The sequence below is a fragment of the Hemiscyllium ocellatum genome, chromosome 15, assembly GCF_020745735.1.
Source record: "Hemiscyllium ocellatum isolate sHemOce1 chromosome 15, sHemOce1.pat.X.cur, whole genome shotgun sequence".
NCBI classification, from domain to species: domain Eukaryota; kingdom Metazoa; phylum Chordata; class Chondrichthyes; order Orectolobiformes; family Hemiscylliidae; genus Hemiscyllium; species Hemiscyllium ocellatum.
In genome coordinates, this window is record NC_083415.1 from 31,051,737 (window position 1) to 31,066,907 (window position 15,171).

At 40.7% G+C, this 15,171-nt stretch overlaps 1 protein-coding gene across 2 annotated transcripts in view; it reads right to left on the reverse strand.

Annotated features, from left to right (window-relative positions):
- Positions 1 to 581: 581 nt before the first annotated feature.
- helz2a (helicase with zinc finger 2a) overlaps positions 582 to 15,171 on the reverse strand; it is a 103,231-nt gene continuing 88,641 nt past the window's right edge. For both annotated transcript variants that reach the window (XM_060836332.1, XM_060836331.1), the window contains 3 exons: positions 14,635 to 14,788; positions 6,822 to 6,989; positions 582 to 915 (listed from right to left, as the gene is read on the reverse strand). In XM_060836332.1, the coding sequence (XP_060692315.1) occupies positions 809 to 915; positions 6,822 to 6,989; positions 14,635 to 14,788 (429 nt within the window). In that variant the 3' untranslated portion in view covers positions 582 to 808. The remainder of the gene's footprint in view (positions 916 to 6,821; positions 6,990 to 14,634; positions 14,789 to 15,171) is intronic.

The following is a 15,171-nucleotide window of genomic DNA, read 5'->3' on the forward strand; positions in this document are numbered from 1 at the left end:
ACAAAAAGTTGTTAATGGCTTAGGGTGGGAAAAATGGAGAAAACATTTCAGTCCACTGACCCTTCATCAGAATTTCTGATGAATGGTCACTGGAGTCAAAAGATTAACTCTGTTTCTTTCTCCACAGTGGCTGTTAGACCTGCTGAATTTTTGCTTCAAATCTCCGGCATTTGCAGGTCTTCATTTTATGATATAAAGGCTCTTGAAGTTGGGAGAATATAATACCATTTACTGAGTTAAAATGAAACATAAATTTCACTTTCAAAATAGACAATTAAAATATATTTTCTTTCCAATTATCTAGTGGCAAATGTAAACAATCCCAAATACTTCATAAAGCTAGCAGGTTAGCCAATTAGTTCAAATATTAGTTATTATATAAAATCTAAGAAGAAAGTGCTCAGACCCACAATAGATGTTTTATTACAATTCTATACTGTATTCTTTTGTTTTATTTATAAACTAGCACCTAAATTATAAAATTCTTAGATTTTGAATTTAGAGAATATATTTTACACAGTTTAAGAGAAAAGTGCAATACATTATCAAATGTTAAAATTCATTAAATCTTTTTTGACTCCATAATATTTGCATTAAGACAGTCATGCACTAAATAATTAGCTAATTGTTTCAACAAAGAATCATTTTCAAAAGTGGTATGGGAATCAGATAGAGTGAAAACAATGCTCATAGAAGTCTCGACTTTGGAATCTAAAGCCAATTTGAACGTTTTTCAAGCATTTTAAAACAAAACTCCAAATCTAGAAAACCTGAGTTCCCTCTTTTGTGTTGGGCAGCTATGTCCCAATTATTTTCTTACAGTAATATCATCAGCATTCACCAAAGCATTCTTCTTTCTATAATGTGCCAGCAGATCCTTCCAGGGATTACTACAGCGCAGTAAATACTCATTTCCTAGAAAACAGAAAATTGATGTTGCTTTCAATTGTTAAGTATTATTCAGTACATTGTAACCTCCCAAATCTAGAATATTGGGTCCAGATTCTGCACTTCAAAATTTTGTTGATTTTGCAATGATGTTAGAATATCAAACTTTCAGTATATGAATTGTAAAATACCACAAACATAAATATTTACCTGAAACATAACAACCATGATAAACCATTAAAAAGCAGTAAGAAGAATTGTTTTATTCATTTAAATACCAATGAACTTTTCTGCGTTCATGTCATCCTAATTTATTCCAGCATCTGAAGTCAGTTCTGTTGAGGAAACTTCCAGCTATCTGGCATTTCCAAACAAATTTAATTTACACCGAATTCATGAAATAACCTGTTGAATTCTTCTGCTAACTTGCTCAATTTGGAACCATTTCACTTTGTCTATGGTTTATTTTTCTCCCATTTTCTCCAAACTCAGAAAGAGTTGCAGCACTTTATTTATTAGTTGGCTGTCAGAGGTTCTGCAATCAGGCAGTTCATTGCAATCTACATATTGGAGACCATCTTGCTAGAGTGAGGGAAGGAGTTGAAGCAGATGACAAAATAAGTAACAGAGCTAAATGTGTCCACTCTTTGTACAACTTAAATGACAGGACGTTGGTGGAGTAACAAAGTGGAGACATATTCAGTACTCTAGCAAGAGTTAGTCTACTTTCTAAATGTGCTTGCATGCCTGGGTTTTACCAACACACTCTGTGTTGAGACTGTTATGATATATTTGCCCTATGGACCATGAAACCCCGCAAGCAACATGCATCAAGCAGCTTATCTTTCCAGAAGTGGCTGTTCTAACTCTTAGGCAGCTGGTGGAGTGAGGCAGCAACCTGCCTGTTCTGACAGCAAAATCTGAGACCATGTTTTAAAGAAAAAAACATTCTGATGCAGCTCAATGAATTCAAGACAGTAGTTTTGGGCTGTCCAGAAATTGCCTGGTTAGAAATTGCCTGGGAAGACAGGAGGCAGCTAGCTACGTCCAGATTAACTTTTATGGAAATGAAAGAGTGCCTAAATCATTGGCCCTATTGCAAATAAAATTGCTCAGTGAGTACACAGTCTGCAGTTAAACCAGTTATATCCAAAAGCAGCAACCAGTACCTCACTTCGGAAGATCTCACTTTATGTGACTAAAATGTGCTTTCACCTGAGCACTGGTTTTCTGGGGAGTTATCTACAATCTATTTTTAAGCCATTATTGCTCTGCTAATGCTGATTTTGGCAAGATAAGATCAATGCACAGTATCAATCATGGGAGACTGATTAGCAAGGTTAGATCTCATGGAATACAGGGAGAACTAGCCATTTGGATACAGAACTGGCTCAAAGGTGTTGACAGAGGGTGGTGGTGGAGGGTTGTTTTTCAGAGTGGAGGCCTGTGACAAGTGGAGTGCCACAAGGATCAGTGCTGGGCCCTCTACTTTTTGACATTTACATAAATTATTTGGATGCGAGCGTAAGAGGTACAGTTAGTAAGTTTGCAGATAGCACCAAAGTTGGAGGTGTAGTGGACAGTGAAAAGGGTTACCTCAGATTACAACAGGATCTGGACCAGATGGGCCAATAGGCTGAGAAGTGGCAGATGGAGTTAAATTCAGATAAATGCGAGGTGCTGCATTTTGGGACAGCAAATCTAGTAGGACTTATACACTTGATGGTAAGGTCCTAGGGAGTGTTGCTGAACAAAGAGACCTTGGAGTGCAGGTTCATAGCTCCTTGAAAGTGAAGTCGCAGGTAGATAGGACAGTGAAGAAGGCATTTGGTATGCTTTCCTTTATTGTTCAGAGTATTGAGTACAGGAGTTGAGAGGTCATGTTGCGGCTGTACAGGACAGTGATTAGGCCACTGTTGGAATATTGCATGCAATTCTGGTCTCCTTCCTATCGGAAACTTGAAAGGATTCAGAAAAGATTTACAAGGATGTTGCCAGGGTTGGAGGATCTGAGCTACAGGGAGAGGCTAAACAGGCTGGGGCTGTTTCCCCTGGAGTGTCGAAGGCTGAGGGGTGACCTTATAGAGGTTTACAAAATTATGAGGGGCATGGATAGGATAAATAGGCAAAGTCTTTTCCCTGGGGTTGGGGAATCCAGAACTAGACGGCATAGGTTTAGGGTGAGAGGGGCAAAATACAAAAGAGACCTAAGGGGCAACTTTTTCACGCAGAAGGTGGTACGGGTATGGAATGAGCTGCCAGAGGATGTGGTGGAGGCTGGTACAATTGCAATATTTAAGAGGCATTTGGATGGGTATATGAATAGGATGGGGTTTGAAGGGATGTGGGCCGGGTGCTGGCAGGTGGGACTAGATTGGGATGAGATATCTGGTTGGCTTGGACGGGTTGGACCGAAGGGTCTGTTTCCATGCTGTACATCTCTATGACTCTAATTACACACTTCCTGGATCTTTGTACCAGTAGTACATTTGATGCCTAATCAGGTCACCCAACTTCAGGAATTGAGGGAGTAGGCTGTTGAAAGCAACCTATTTTCCTTACCCTCATACACTCATTCCTATGACACTCACCCTATATTACTCTGCCATCCTCCCTCACCTTTACCCTCACTTATCCTGGGTCAATGGTCGATGCATTTCCAGCAACTGCCTCCACTTACATTGCGAATGGCAATCAGGACCTGCCATTTTATGATTAGTTGGCTTCTTTCAGCTTGCACAGCTTCACTTGCCAACACGTCTTCGGTCTTGGGGAAGGCTGGATGATGGCTGCTTAACTTCATACAATGGCAGACTTTCTCCGTGGAGCTGATAAGGGAGACCGCTGACAGTCCCTATTTGTCTCTAATGGTCAAAAAAACCAGGAGTACTCGCAGATACATGTGAGAAGAAGAAACTAAACCTTAATTCTTAACACTTTACAAGCACTGGACATTTTAGTTATTATTGTGAGGTAGGATCTGGAGGGAACAGGAAGTTAGAAATCTTTCAAACATCGGGCTGGTATCATTCTTTATTTCTCATTCTTCATCTTGTTACTGTCTCACCCATATATGCATACATAGTAGTACAACAATCAACAATACTTTCCCACGTATGTATCTATCTTAAGTGGCATTTCCAAGAGTTCTAAAATTGGTTCTTCGACTCTAAGACTTATCACAACAATGACCCTCAAAATTAAATCTCAGAAGGATATTAATTGCATGCTACCTGCTGGAAGAGGAGGAAAATCAAAGAATAATGGCAGAAAGGTGTATCTGCATTACGGTATAAAGTCAGAATTCATCTTTGGGCACTGCTCCAGGAGTAGTATAGCTCAGACTTAGACTGAATCATCAGCCTTGTGACATCGAACACAGATATCAGGGCAGCTTCATATTAATTGTGCAGAATCTGGTTCTGCCTTTAGATGGCAGTATTTACCTTTTGATCAAATGTGTTGGGCTTCTGAAATCTGATGACTGGCTGAATTTTATTTCCTTGTGTCATAAATATGTTTGCATTGTATTCAAGGAAGTATTCATTTGGCAAAATGGAAATCTGGGTTCTATTTTTGACCTGCACAATTTCTTAGAATGCATTCCTTTGCAGGGCATCATGAAAGAAGAGAAGAGAGTGAATGGACTGGTAATTTTAGTTTTTTAGAATTAAGGGGTCAACTTCCCTTCAAGCAAAATCCTTCCTGAGAAATGTGGAATTTGCATTACATTATATACAAATGAGCGAAGAATAATACCTGATTAAAGGCTGAAATGTTTTACTGTTCCTTTACAATGTTTTTCTCTTAATTTTTTTTAAGATACTCTATGACCCAACAAATCCACACTAACCCTCCAAAGCGCAACCCATGCAGACCCATTTACCCCTGACTAATGTACCGAACATTATGAGCAATTTAGAATGCCCAATTCACCTAACCTGCACATCTTTGGACTGTGGGAGGAAACCGGAGCAAACCCACACAGACACAGGGAGAATGTGCAAACTTCACACGGACAGTCACCCAAAGTGGGAATCGAACTCACGTTCTTGGCACTGTGAGGCAGCAGTGCTAACCACTGAGCCATCGTGCCGCCCCGCTAAGCCTGAAATTCACTATGTAAGTATTGTAATGGTAATTTGTATAGTGGAGGGAATTGGTTTTACTGGTGAGGGTCTGAAAATTGCTCAAGAAAATGGTGTGGGTCTTGACCTTGAATTACTGCTGTACTTTTTGTGTTCGGATTTCCACAACACAGTTAAGTAGGGAATTCAAGGCATTTTGACTTGCTTTGATGAAGAACGTTCTTTGTCTTATTCTAACCACTTCCAAATGGTATCATATCCAAGAGTCTGGAAGACGGCAATCTGATATCTGGAAATGAGAAGCAACTGAGGAGGATTCTGGGAGCAGTCAGCTCTCTCACCACAACTGAGAAGGGATCCTGAAGGAAGGTTCAGAGGAGGCTCTAGAGATATCACAAGTTCAAAAGTGATGTGCTGCACAGGAGGGCTCAAAATTGATTAATATTAATCAGGTGACTTCTAATCAGGTGAGCTCTGATGAATGGTCACCTAGACTCAAAATGTTAGCTTGTTGTCTCTTAGTGGATGCTGTCTGACCTGCTGTGATCTCCAGCATTTGTTATTTTCAGGACTTCTTTCTCCCACTACGTTCAATCTTTTTTAACACCTTCATAGCCTTACAGTTTTAAAGCAATAGGAATTTGACGGCAGTGCAGGGTAGAGTATTTGAACTGTTGTTTGGAGGTTAATGTATTTAGTAAGCCTCTTGGTTGGTAAGTGATAACTGTAATTTGAGTAACTAGGCAAGATTTATTCATTTAGTTAATTATTTTTAATCCAGTCATCACTAGAGGGTTAGAAATGGTCGTCCCTGGGGGTGTAATGCTTCATCTGTGAGATGTGGGAAATCAGGAATAGTTTGAATGTCCCTGACAACTACATCTGCAAGAAGTGTGCCCGCCAACAGCTCCTTTCAGAGCACACAGATTGGCTAGAGCACATGTTGGGCTGGATGGTTTCCTATGACAAAACGTCTTTTATGTGACAAGGGAACAAGCAACGTTGGGTCTAGTAATGAACAATGAGTCTGATTTGATTAGAGACCGAGTTGCTCATGAGAATTTGTCAAATAGTGATCACAATGTGACTGAGTTTCATGTCGCATTTGTAAGAGATAAGCAAAGATTGGAGACTAGAACTTTGGATAGAGGTAAGGCAGAGTTTAATGGGATGAGACAGAGACTATCACCAACAATCAGATCCCAATAAAACTGAGAAGCTATAGGTAAAACAACTGAGAAACAGTGGAGGGTGTGGCAGGTTAGGGATAAATTAGAACAGTATCTCCTTAAGAGAGCGACCAACAAGGCGCTGGCTTTTTACTGTGTATGAAGGAATTAATTGGTAATAAGGTTGCTATACTTCTTGTGAGCTGGCAGTTTAACAACTCATTTTTGGCTTTATTTTGATAAATTGTTAATCAGCCTTCACTCTGGAAAACTGAAAATGCCACATGATGACATAATCGGAGAATATGATATCTAGTCCTGATAGTAAGTAGGTCCTGTTGTTACATCTGAAAACATGTAATTAGATTAGTCAGAAGAGGTTTTACTTTAGTGAAAACATGTTCTATGTCTCTCTCATATTTGTCCATGTGTTTATTCAGTCAATCTATCCCTAACAACAATTTCTAGCAGCTTCACTCTACATGACAAACCTCTGCTATCTGGTTGTGGTAACTAAAGCTCTGAGCCAAAATGCAATCCTGTAATTTGCTTGCAATTCCTGTAATTTGCTTGTGACTGAGTCATCACTTTCAAAGCATTTTCTTTGAGATGGGAAGCTCTAATAACCACAAACACTTCTGCAAAGACAATCTTTGAGATAGGAGATTTTGCTCACCCAAAATACAAAGGCCTTCTTTTGCTCTTGTAAGTGCAACATTCACTTGGTTTGGATCAGTGATGAAACCTAAATATTTCTTCAACCAGGATTTGGAAGGTTGCATATCGATTTCTCGTTGTGGAAGTGAACGAACCGCAGAAAGGATGACATAACGCCATTCACTTCCTAAAATAACATGGGAAAAAAAAATCAATGAACTTTTCATATGTACATTTTGATGCATGGATTGCATGTATGCTTTACCTGAATTGCTTTACTGCCAACATACTGAAACAAATGTTCTGCGCTCCATCAGAAATGGTTGAAGCCTAATCAAACTGCACAAATTATGTTAATTATTAAAGAATCATTTAACTTCGGTGCTAGAATTGTTAGTGAGCTTCAGGTTTTCTGTTCAACCTCCCACACTTTGCATTTCTGCTATTTCCTGATTCCTGCATTTCAAGTACTATTGTTCAAAATCTTGTATTTCTGAAACCACACAGCTAAAATCTTACCTTGCTTTAGCTTTACCTTGTTTTTAGCTTAAAAGCCTAAAAACAACTGTGTCCAAGGGCAGTTATTATTTATTTGACTATTTCCATCCTTGTAATTTCATTTGAAATCCAGTAATGCCGGACTACAGCTGAATAATATTCTTGAACAAGTTCAGGTTTGACTATTTTTTAAAACTATTTTAACCTTCTAAGAAAGCTGTAATACTGCACAATTTTTATTGGTTTCTCTGAAAATCACAGCCAAGCCATTTAATTGCACTTGAAAATGGGCACCCTGTGTGCACGTTCCTACTCTTGGACGACACAGGGACCATGTGACATTTGTGCAACCAGTGCTCCTCAATCACTCTGGAGGTGTTGGAGAAGCAGGAAATTGAGCCCTTCCATAACTTAAAGGCAATCAAAATCACCTAAAGCAGAGACACACTATGTCTGCAGGTAGGCTGGCAGATTTAAACCTAGAAATGACGACCATGGACTGTGGTGGTGTACATGCTCTCACCGTACCACATTATCCTTTCCCTTCTCACTTCTACCTTCTCCTACCTACTCTGCTTTACAAACTGCAATAGTTGCACATGATTCTTTATTCTCCCTTCATGCTAAACATTCATTGTTGTCCTTTATATTCAATTCAAGTACAAATGATCTAACCTGCCAATTTAAGACTGAGATGAGGAGGAATTCCTTCTGTCAGAGAGTTGAGAATCTTTGGAACTCCTTGCCACAGAGATGGAGTCTTAGAGTCAGGGATGTACAGCACAGAAACAGACACTTCAGTCCAACGTGTCCATGCCAACCAGATATCCTAAATTAATTGAGTCCCATTTGCCAGCATTTGGTCTATATCCTTCTATACCTTTCCTATTCATATACCCATCCAGATGCCTTTTAAATGTTGTAATTGTACCAGCCTCCACCACTTTGTCTGGCAGTTCATTCCATACACACACCACCCTCTGCGTGAAAAAGTTGCCCTTGACGTCCCTTTTAATTTTTTCCCCTCTCACCTTAAACCTATGCCCTCTAGTTTTGGACACCCCCACCCTGAGGCAAAGACCTTGTCTGTTCACCCTAACCATGCCTCTCATGAATTTATAAACCTCAGTAAGGTCACCCCTCAGCCTCCGACGCTGCAGGGAAAATAGCCCAAGAATATGCAGTCTTTCCTACAGCTCAAACCCTCCAACCTGGCAACATCATTGTAAATCCTTTCTGAACCCTTTCAAGTTTCATCACATCTTCCCTATTGCTCTATGAAGCAGAGTCCTTGTGTATAGGTAAGGCTCAGATAGATAGATTCTTGATCTGTAGGAGAATCAAGGATTACAAGGAGAGGGCAGGAAATGCAAGGAATGTCAGATCAGCCATGATCTGACTGAATGGCGGTGCAGGCTTAAGGGTCTGAACAGCCTTACCCAATTCTGATTTCTTTTGTTCATATGGTCTTAAAGGCTCCCACAATACTTAAGGCACACAAGGCAAACCTTCCACAGTGTTACAACACTCATGCATTGTAAAGCTGTAAGAAATGCTAAAGCCCAGCTAAGAAAGTTGGTCTTGATACCATGATAGGTTACCTCTTATCCTTCCATGATGACAGCGTGCCTACCCCTCACTACATACTCTGTCTGTTCTCCTGTTAGTGTTAAGTTAGCTGAGGTAAACTAATATGTTGAGATGCTGCAGTCTTCAGCTGTGGCCTCAAAGTATACAGCTGTTGAAAGTCTCCTACTGATGTCATCTGAAGTATCCTTAATGAAGTTTCACACAACTTCTAGTGCAGCCACTGTGGATAAATTGTGAAGAACTAACAAGACAGATCCTCAAGGCTGACACATGAGTGATTATCAAACATGGCAGAAGTGGATACTGCAGATGCTGGAGATTAGAGTCAATATTAGAGTGGTGCTGGAAAAGGCTCATTCCTGATGAAGGGCTTTTGCCCGAAATGTTGATTTTTCCTGCTCCTCGGATGCTGCCTGACCTGCTGTGCTTTTCCAGCACCACTCTAATCTTGACCCTGATTCTCAAATATGTCAATTAATTGTTATTCAAGCCTGACATGAGGCTTTGAAAGAAGATTTGTGGGGAGATGTCACCCAGACCTATGATGCTGAACTGTACCACCCACATATACACACCTAGTCAGCTCCTTGAATAATTCAATCATTTTTTTTAGATATGATATCTCCTTAAAAAGTCATGCTTGATTAATCCTTGTATCGCCAAATGGAGATAAATTCTATTGCTCAAATAGGTTTCCCATGACTGATGCTAGACTCACTAGCCTGGAGGTTGCTGGTTTATCTTGAATACTCTCTTGAACAATGGTACCATATTAGCTGTCTTGCATTGTTCTGATACCCCATCTGTGGTTAGTGGGGATTTTAAAATTAATGTCAGCTCCTCTGCATTTGATTCCCATGGAGTCTAGGATCCATTTCAATAAAACCTGGGGATTTATAAGCCTGGCAAAATCTCCTCCCTCTCAATACTAGCTTGTTCAATTATATGACAGCCGCACTCCCCAATTCCAAACCTACATCATTTACCATTGCAGGCAAAGAACTCCTTTAAAACCTGACCTATATCTTCTGGCTCCACCCTCAAATTGCTACTTTAGGCCCTACTCTTTCTCTCGTTATTGTCTTGCTCATTTATGGTACATCACCAAAATGTTCCCAAACCTACACTTCTATGCCTTACCTGGCTTCATTCCCTAATATTAGGTGCAGCAGTGCTCCTGTCTGATGTGTTACTTCAAAGGCGTTCAAAGATACACTTGAAAAATTCTGCCTTTCTAAGCCTTTCATTCCTCATTTGTCCCAGTTAATATTTAGGAAGTTGAAATTATCTACTAGTATTACCCTATTACTTTTACACTTCATTTGATTTGCCTACATATCTATCTTTCTATCTCACCTTGACTGTTTGGGGTTCTATAATACACTCCCAGAAACACGATTATCTATTTGTGTCTTTAACTTCTACCCACATGGCCTTATTTGAGGAACCTTCAATGAGATCATCCCCTCTTTATTGCAGTATTTGATTCCTTGATCAATATTGTGACAATACCTCCTCTTTTGTACCCCACTGTCAACCCATTTGAAGATTATACACCCTAGCATATTGATCTGTCTGTTCTGACCCTCTCTCAATCATATCTCTGTGTTAGTAACGTTATCACATCCCCACATGTTAATCAACACCCCAGGTCTATTATACCTCTACTCTGTATCCCACCCCCTTGGAAAAATAGTTTAATACCCCTCTAACCATACCAACAACCCTTTCGCCACCATACCACACTTGCAAGGATGTTAGCCCTGTCTATATCAGGTGCAACCCAACACACTTGTATAGGTCCCATCTTCCCCAGAAATGGATCTAGTGATCGAGGAAACTAAAACCCACCTCTTGCATCGCCTCTTCAGCCACGCATTCAACTGTGTATCCACCTATTCCTATGCTAACCAATGACACTGGGAGTAATCTAGAGATTACAATCTTCAAGGTGCTGCTTTTAAATCTGATACCTCGTTGCCTGAATTCTTATTGCAAGACCTCATCTTTTTGTTGTTGGTCTCACTGTAAACCACTTACTGACTGTTTGCCGCGTCCCTTCAGTAGGCTCTGCAGTGGTTCAATGACATCCTTGACCTTGGTCACAGGCAGTCATCAGTCATGTCTGTGGCTGCAGAAATGCCTGTTTGTAGTCTTCAGTCTTAAGTCTCCTACAGTATTGCTTTTTCTCTCTTTCTCCTCCCACTTGTGCAGCTAAGCTCTCGCTGCAGTCCCCAGAGAAACTGTAACTCTCATCATTTTCCAAAACAGAAAATACAGGTGCGCTCTAAGGCTTACCTGTCTATCTACCTTTCTCTAACTGGTGGTCACCCATTCCTTCCCTGACTGCTCTTCCATAAGCTGGGTGGATGACCACATCTAGAACATGCTATCTACGGAACTCTCAGACTCACGGATGCATTGCAATGCTTCCAGCCAACACTCAGGTTCTGAAACCTGGTGTTTAAGCTGGTCAACCCCATGGCACTTCCTGTATATGTAGGCACCTAAGATTTCCCACATACTGCAGGTTGTGCAACACATGGGCCTGAGCTCCCCCGCCAATGGTTAGGGACACAGGGACATAGGAAAGGGAGAAGGCCATTCTGTATGTACAACTTGTCCCAGCATTCAATGTGATCATGGCTGCTTGAACACTTCAATGTCTTTTACCCACAAAAGCCCTGTACACCACTGATAATCAGAAACCTATCAAATTCTTGTATAAACATGCTCTCATTGAGGCAAAAGTGAGGACTGCAGATGCTGGAGGTCAGAGTCTAACTTAGATTGGTGCTGGAAAAACACAGCAGGTAGGGCAGCATCCGAGGAGCAGGAAAATCGATGTTTCGGGCAAAAGCCCTTCATCAGGAATCTTCGTGATGAAGATTCATCTTCATCTTCCTGATGAAGGGCTTTTGCCTGAAATGACAATTTTCCTGCTCCTCGGCTGCCGCCTGACCTGCTGGGTTTTTCCAGCACCACTCTAATCTATACTCACACTGAGCCCCCATAGCCTAACTTTAAGCCAAGTATAATATTTAAAGAAAGCTAGAAATCCTGTATTTTCTCAATGCAGCTTTAAGGTGGAGAAAAACAACTTATCCACCAACAAACTCACTGCTTTCCACTGACACCACTTTTAAACATAGAAACATAAAAAGTAAGAGTTGGAAAAGGTCATTAGACCCTTCAAGCCTGTTCTACCATTCAGTATGATCATGGCTGATCATCGAACTCAGTACCCTGTTCTTACTTTCACCTCATACACTTTGATTCCTTTAGCTCTAACAATTATTTTTGTATCCTTCCTGAAACTACTTAATGTTTTGGCCTCAACTACTTTCTGTGAATTCTACAGGCTCGTTGTTCTTTGGGTGAAGAAATTTCCTTTCATTTCAGTCCTAAACAGCTTATTGTGTATTCCTAGATTGTGATCCCTGATTCTGGACTCGCCAGTCATTGAGGTCACCCTTCCTGCATTTACCCTGTTTAGTCCTATTAGAATTTTATAGTTTTCTATGAGATCGCCCCAAATTCATTAGCAAACGTTATCCTAACCAATCCTGACTCTCTTCAATTATCATTCCAGGAATCAGTCTGCTAAACCATCATTGCTCTCTCTCTCTCTCTCTCTCCATAAGGAGCCTTTTTGAATACTGGCAGGCTTCCTGCTGGGACTTACGTTCTGTTCTAACTTGCTCGATCTCTCGCTCTTATTCCCACTGCTTTATGGCCCCAGCACCGATGACATTTTGCTCTTCCTGACACTGGTTTTATGACCTGGACTCCTCTCCTTATACCTTGTCACAAGGTATTCACATCACCTGCTCCTTCTCCTCCACTTCATGCTAACAGTCATCAAGGGCTGTTCCTTCAGTATTAAGGAATTCTGCAGCCTGCAGTACATGGCCACAAATAGTAAACCAGCATTCTGCTCAATTTATATTTGGCATGGAATGGCTGTCAGTGGACACACACATTAGGCTTGCAGCCTTGTTCTTGAGAGAAACCAAACACTCGTCTAAAGGCATTTTCACTTGGCAACATGTATCCAGCCTGTGACCTCACCACCTAGTTGGTATAATGGTGACATAGAGGCCTGATGAATGTCTGAAAATTAGTTACAGATTTACATGGTGCACTATTAGTGTTTGCAACCAAGCTGCCTAAAGAGGCCACGATTTTCATTGATGTTGAAAAGGATTCCAATCAAGGAAACATTCAGGAAATACAGTGCAGACTCTGGTACCTCAGACCAAAGTCAACAATGTAGTCAAAATCTATGTCCTCTCCTCCTGATTTGGTCTATAGGAATCTGATGCATGTTCTCCTGGCATAGACAGCCTCATTTACCTTGCTGCCACAGCAAACAGTGATCACTTCTGTCACTGGCTGCAGCCTGTACTGCGTAGAAAATAAGGGACATGGTGACCTTGATAGTCGTAGGCAGCACTGTCAATTGAAACGTTGCTTATTGATTAATTAATAGACAATTTATTGTCCAAAATCAGTAAATAATTGCTTTCAGGTGCAGTATAAAGTCTACAACAACACCAAGTAACTCAAGGCATGGTTTATTAAATTGTTCTGAAGTAAATTTGCTTAGAATGCTCAGTCATGGAGTCACAGAGGTGTACAGCACAGAAACAGACCCTTTGGTCCAACTCATCTGTGCCAACCAAATATCTAAACTGATCTAGTCCTATGTACTAGCATTTAGCCCATATCCCTCTAAACCCTTCCTATTCATGCACCCATCCAGATGCCTTTTAAATGTTGTAATTATACCTGCCTCTACCACCTCCTCTGGCAGTTAATTCCATACACGCACCATCCTTTGCATGAAAATGTTGTCCCTCAGGTTCCTTTTCAATCTTTCCCCTCTCACCTTAAACCTATGCCCACTCGTTTTGGACTCCTCCACTTTAGGAAAAGGACCTTGGCTATTAACGCTAGCAATGCCCCGCCTGATTTTATAAGCATCTATAAGGTCACCCCTCTGCCTCTAAAGTTCCAGGGAAAAAAAGGCCCAGCCTATTCAGAAGTGGATGGTAGAAAGAGATTCCTATCAGGACTCTTTTGTTCTTGGTTTGGATTAAATTAACAATGACTATGAAATTTGAAACTGAAAAGGATAAGATGGAAGGTTTCCCAACTGAAATTCTGGCATCAAAGGACATGATTTGAAAGAGGGTAAATATGGTAGGAACATAGGAACACAGGACTTAAGCAGGATAAGGCCATTTGATTTTTCAAGCCTGCCCAGTAATTCAATAGGATCATGGTCATTACACAACAGCCAGAACCTAACTGAATGGCAGCTCAGGCTGCAGCAGCTGCAGGTTTGTTTAGCATAGTCCTCTGTCCAATTTTATGCTGGAACGAGATGACATAGTCCAAAAGTTAGGGCTAGACCATTCAGAAGAGATGTTTGGAATCACTTCTATATGGAAAGGTTGGGAAATGTTTGAAACTTGCTTTCATAAATGACAGTTGATGCTAATTGTTGATTTTAAATCTGAGGTAGGTAGATTTTTGTTAATCAAAGATATTAAGGATATGGGCCAAAAGCAGTTATGTTGAATTAAACCACAGATCAGCCATGATCTCACTGAATGGTCCACTCCTGTTCCTATGTTCACACTCTGGCAGGTTAAAACATCCCACAGCAACATTGTGAAATAAGCAATGTAGTTGCCATCAACATTTACAAAGGAAGTGAACTTTACGTGTACAAGTACCTTGACTTTTTATGATAGTGCACACAGTTACTCCTGTAATTCCTTTTGCATTGAACAGCTTGCTTATCTCCAACACCTGGGCATTGTAGGGTGTCAAAACTGCAATATCACTTGGTTTGATTTTGGCAAAGGTTAGCTGCTTCACAATGAATACCTGTACATCAATTGGAAAAACAGAGACAGTGAATACATGAAGGTGTAACTTTAAACTCACAGGTTAGACTCTCTTTACCTGATCCAGCTTTCATAATAAAGTATGTACCTTTAACCGAGAGATGTACTACTCATCCTGACAGAAAAAGACTTCATTCCACACAGTAGCTCAGTGGTTAGCACTGTTGCCTCACAGCACCAGGGACCCAGGTTTGATTCCAGCCTTGGGTGACTGTCTGTGTGGAGTTTACACGTTCTCCCTGTGTCTGCGTGGGTTTCCTCCCACAGCCCAAAGTTGTGCAGGTCAGGTGAACTGGCCATGCTAAATTGCCCATAGCGTTATAAACATTAGTCAGAGGGAAATGAGTCTGGGTGGGTTACTCT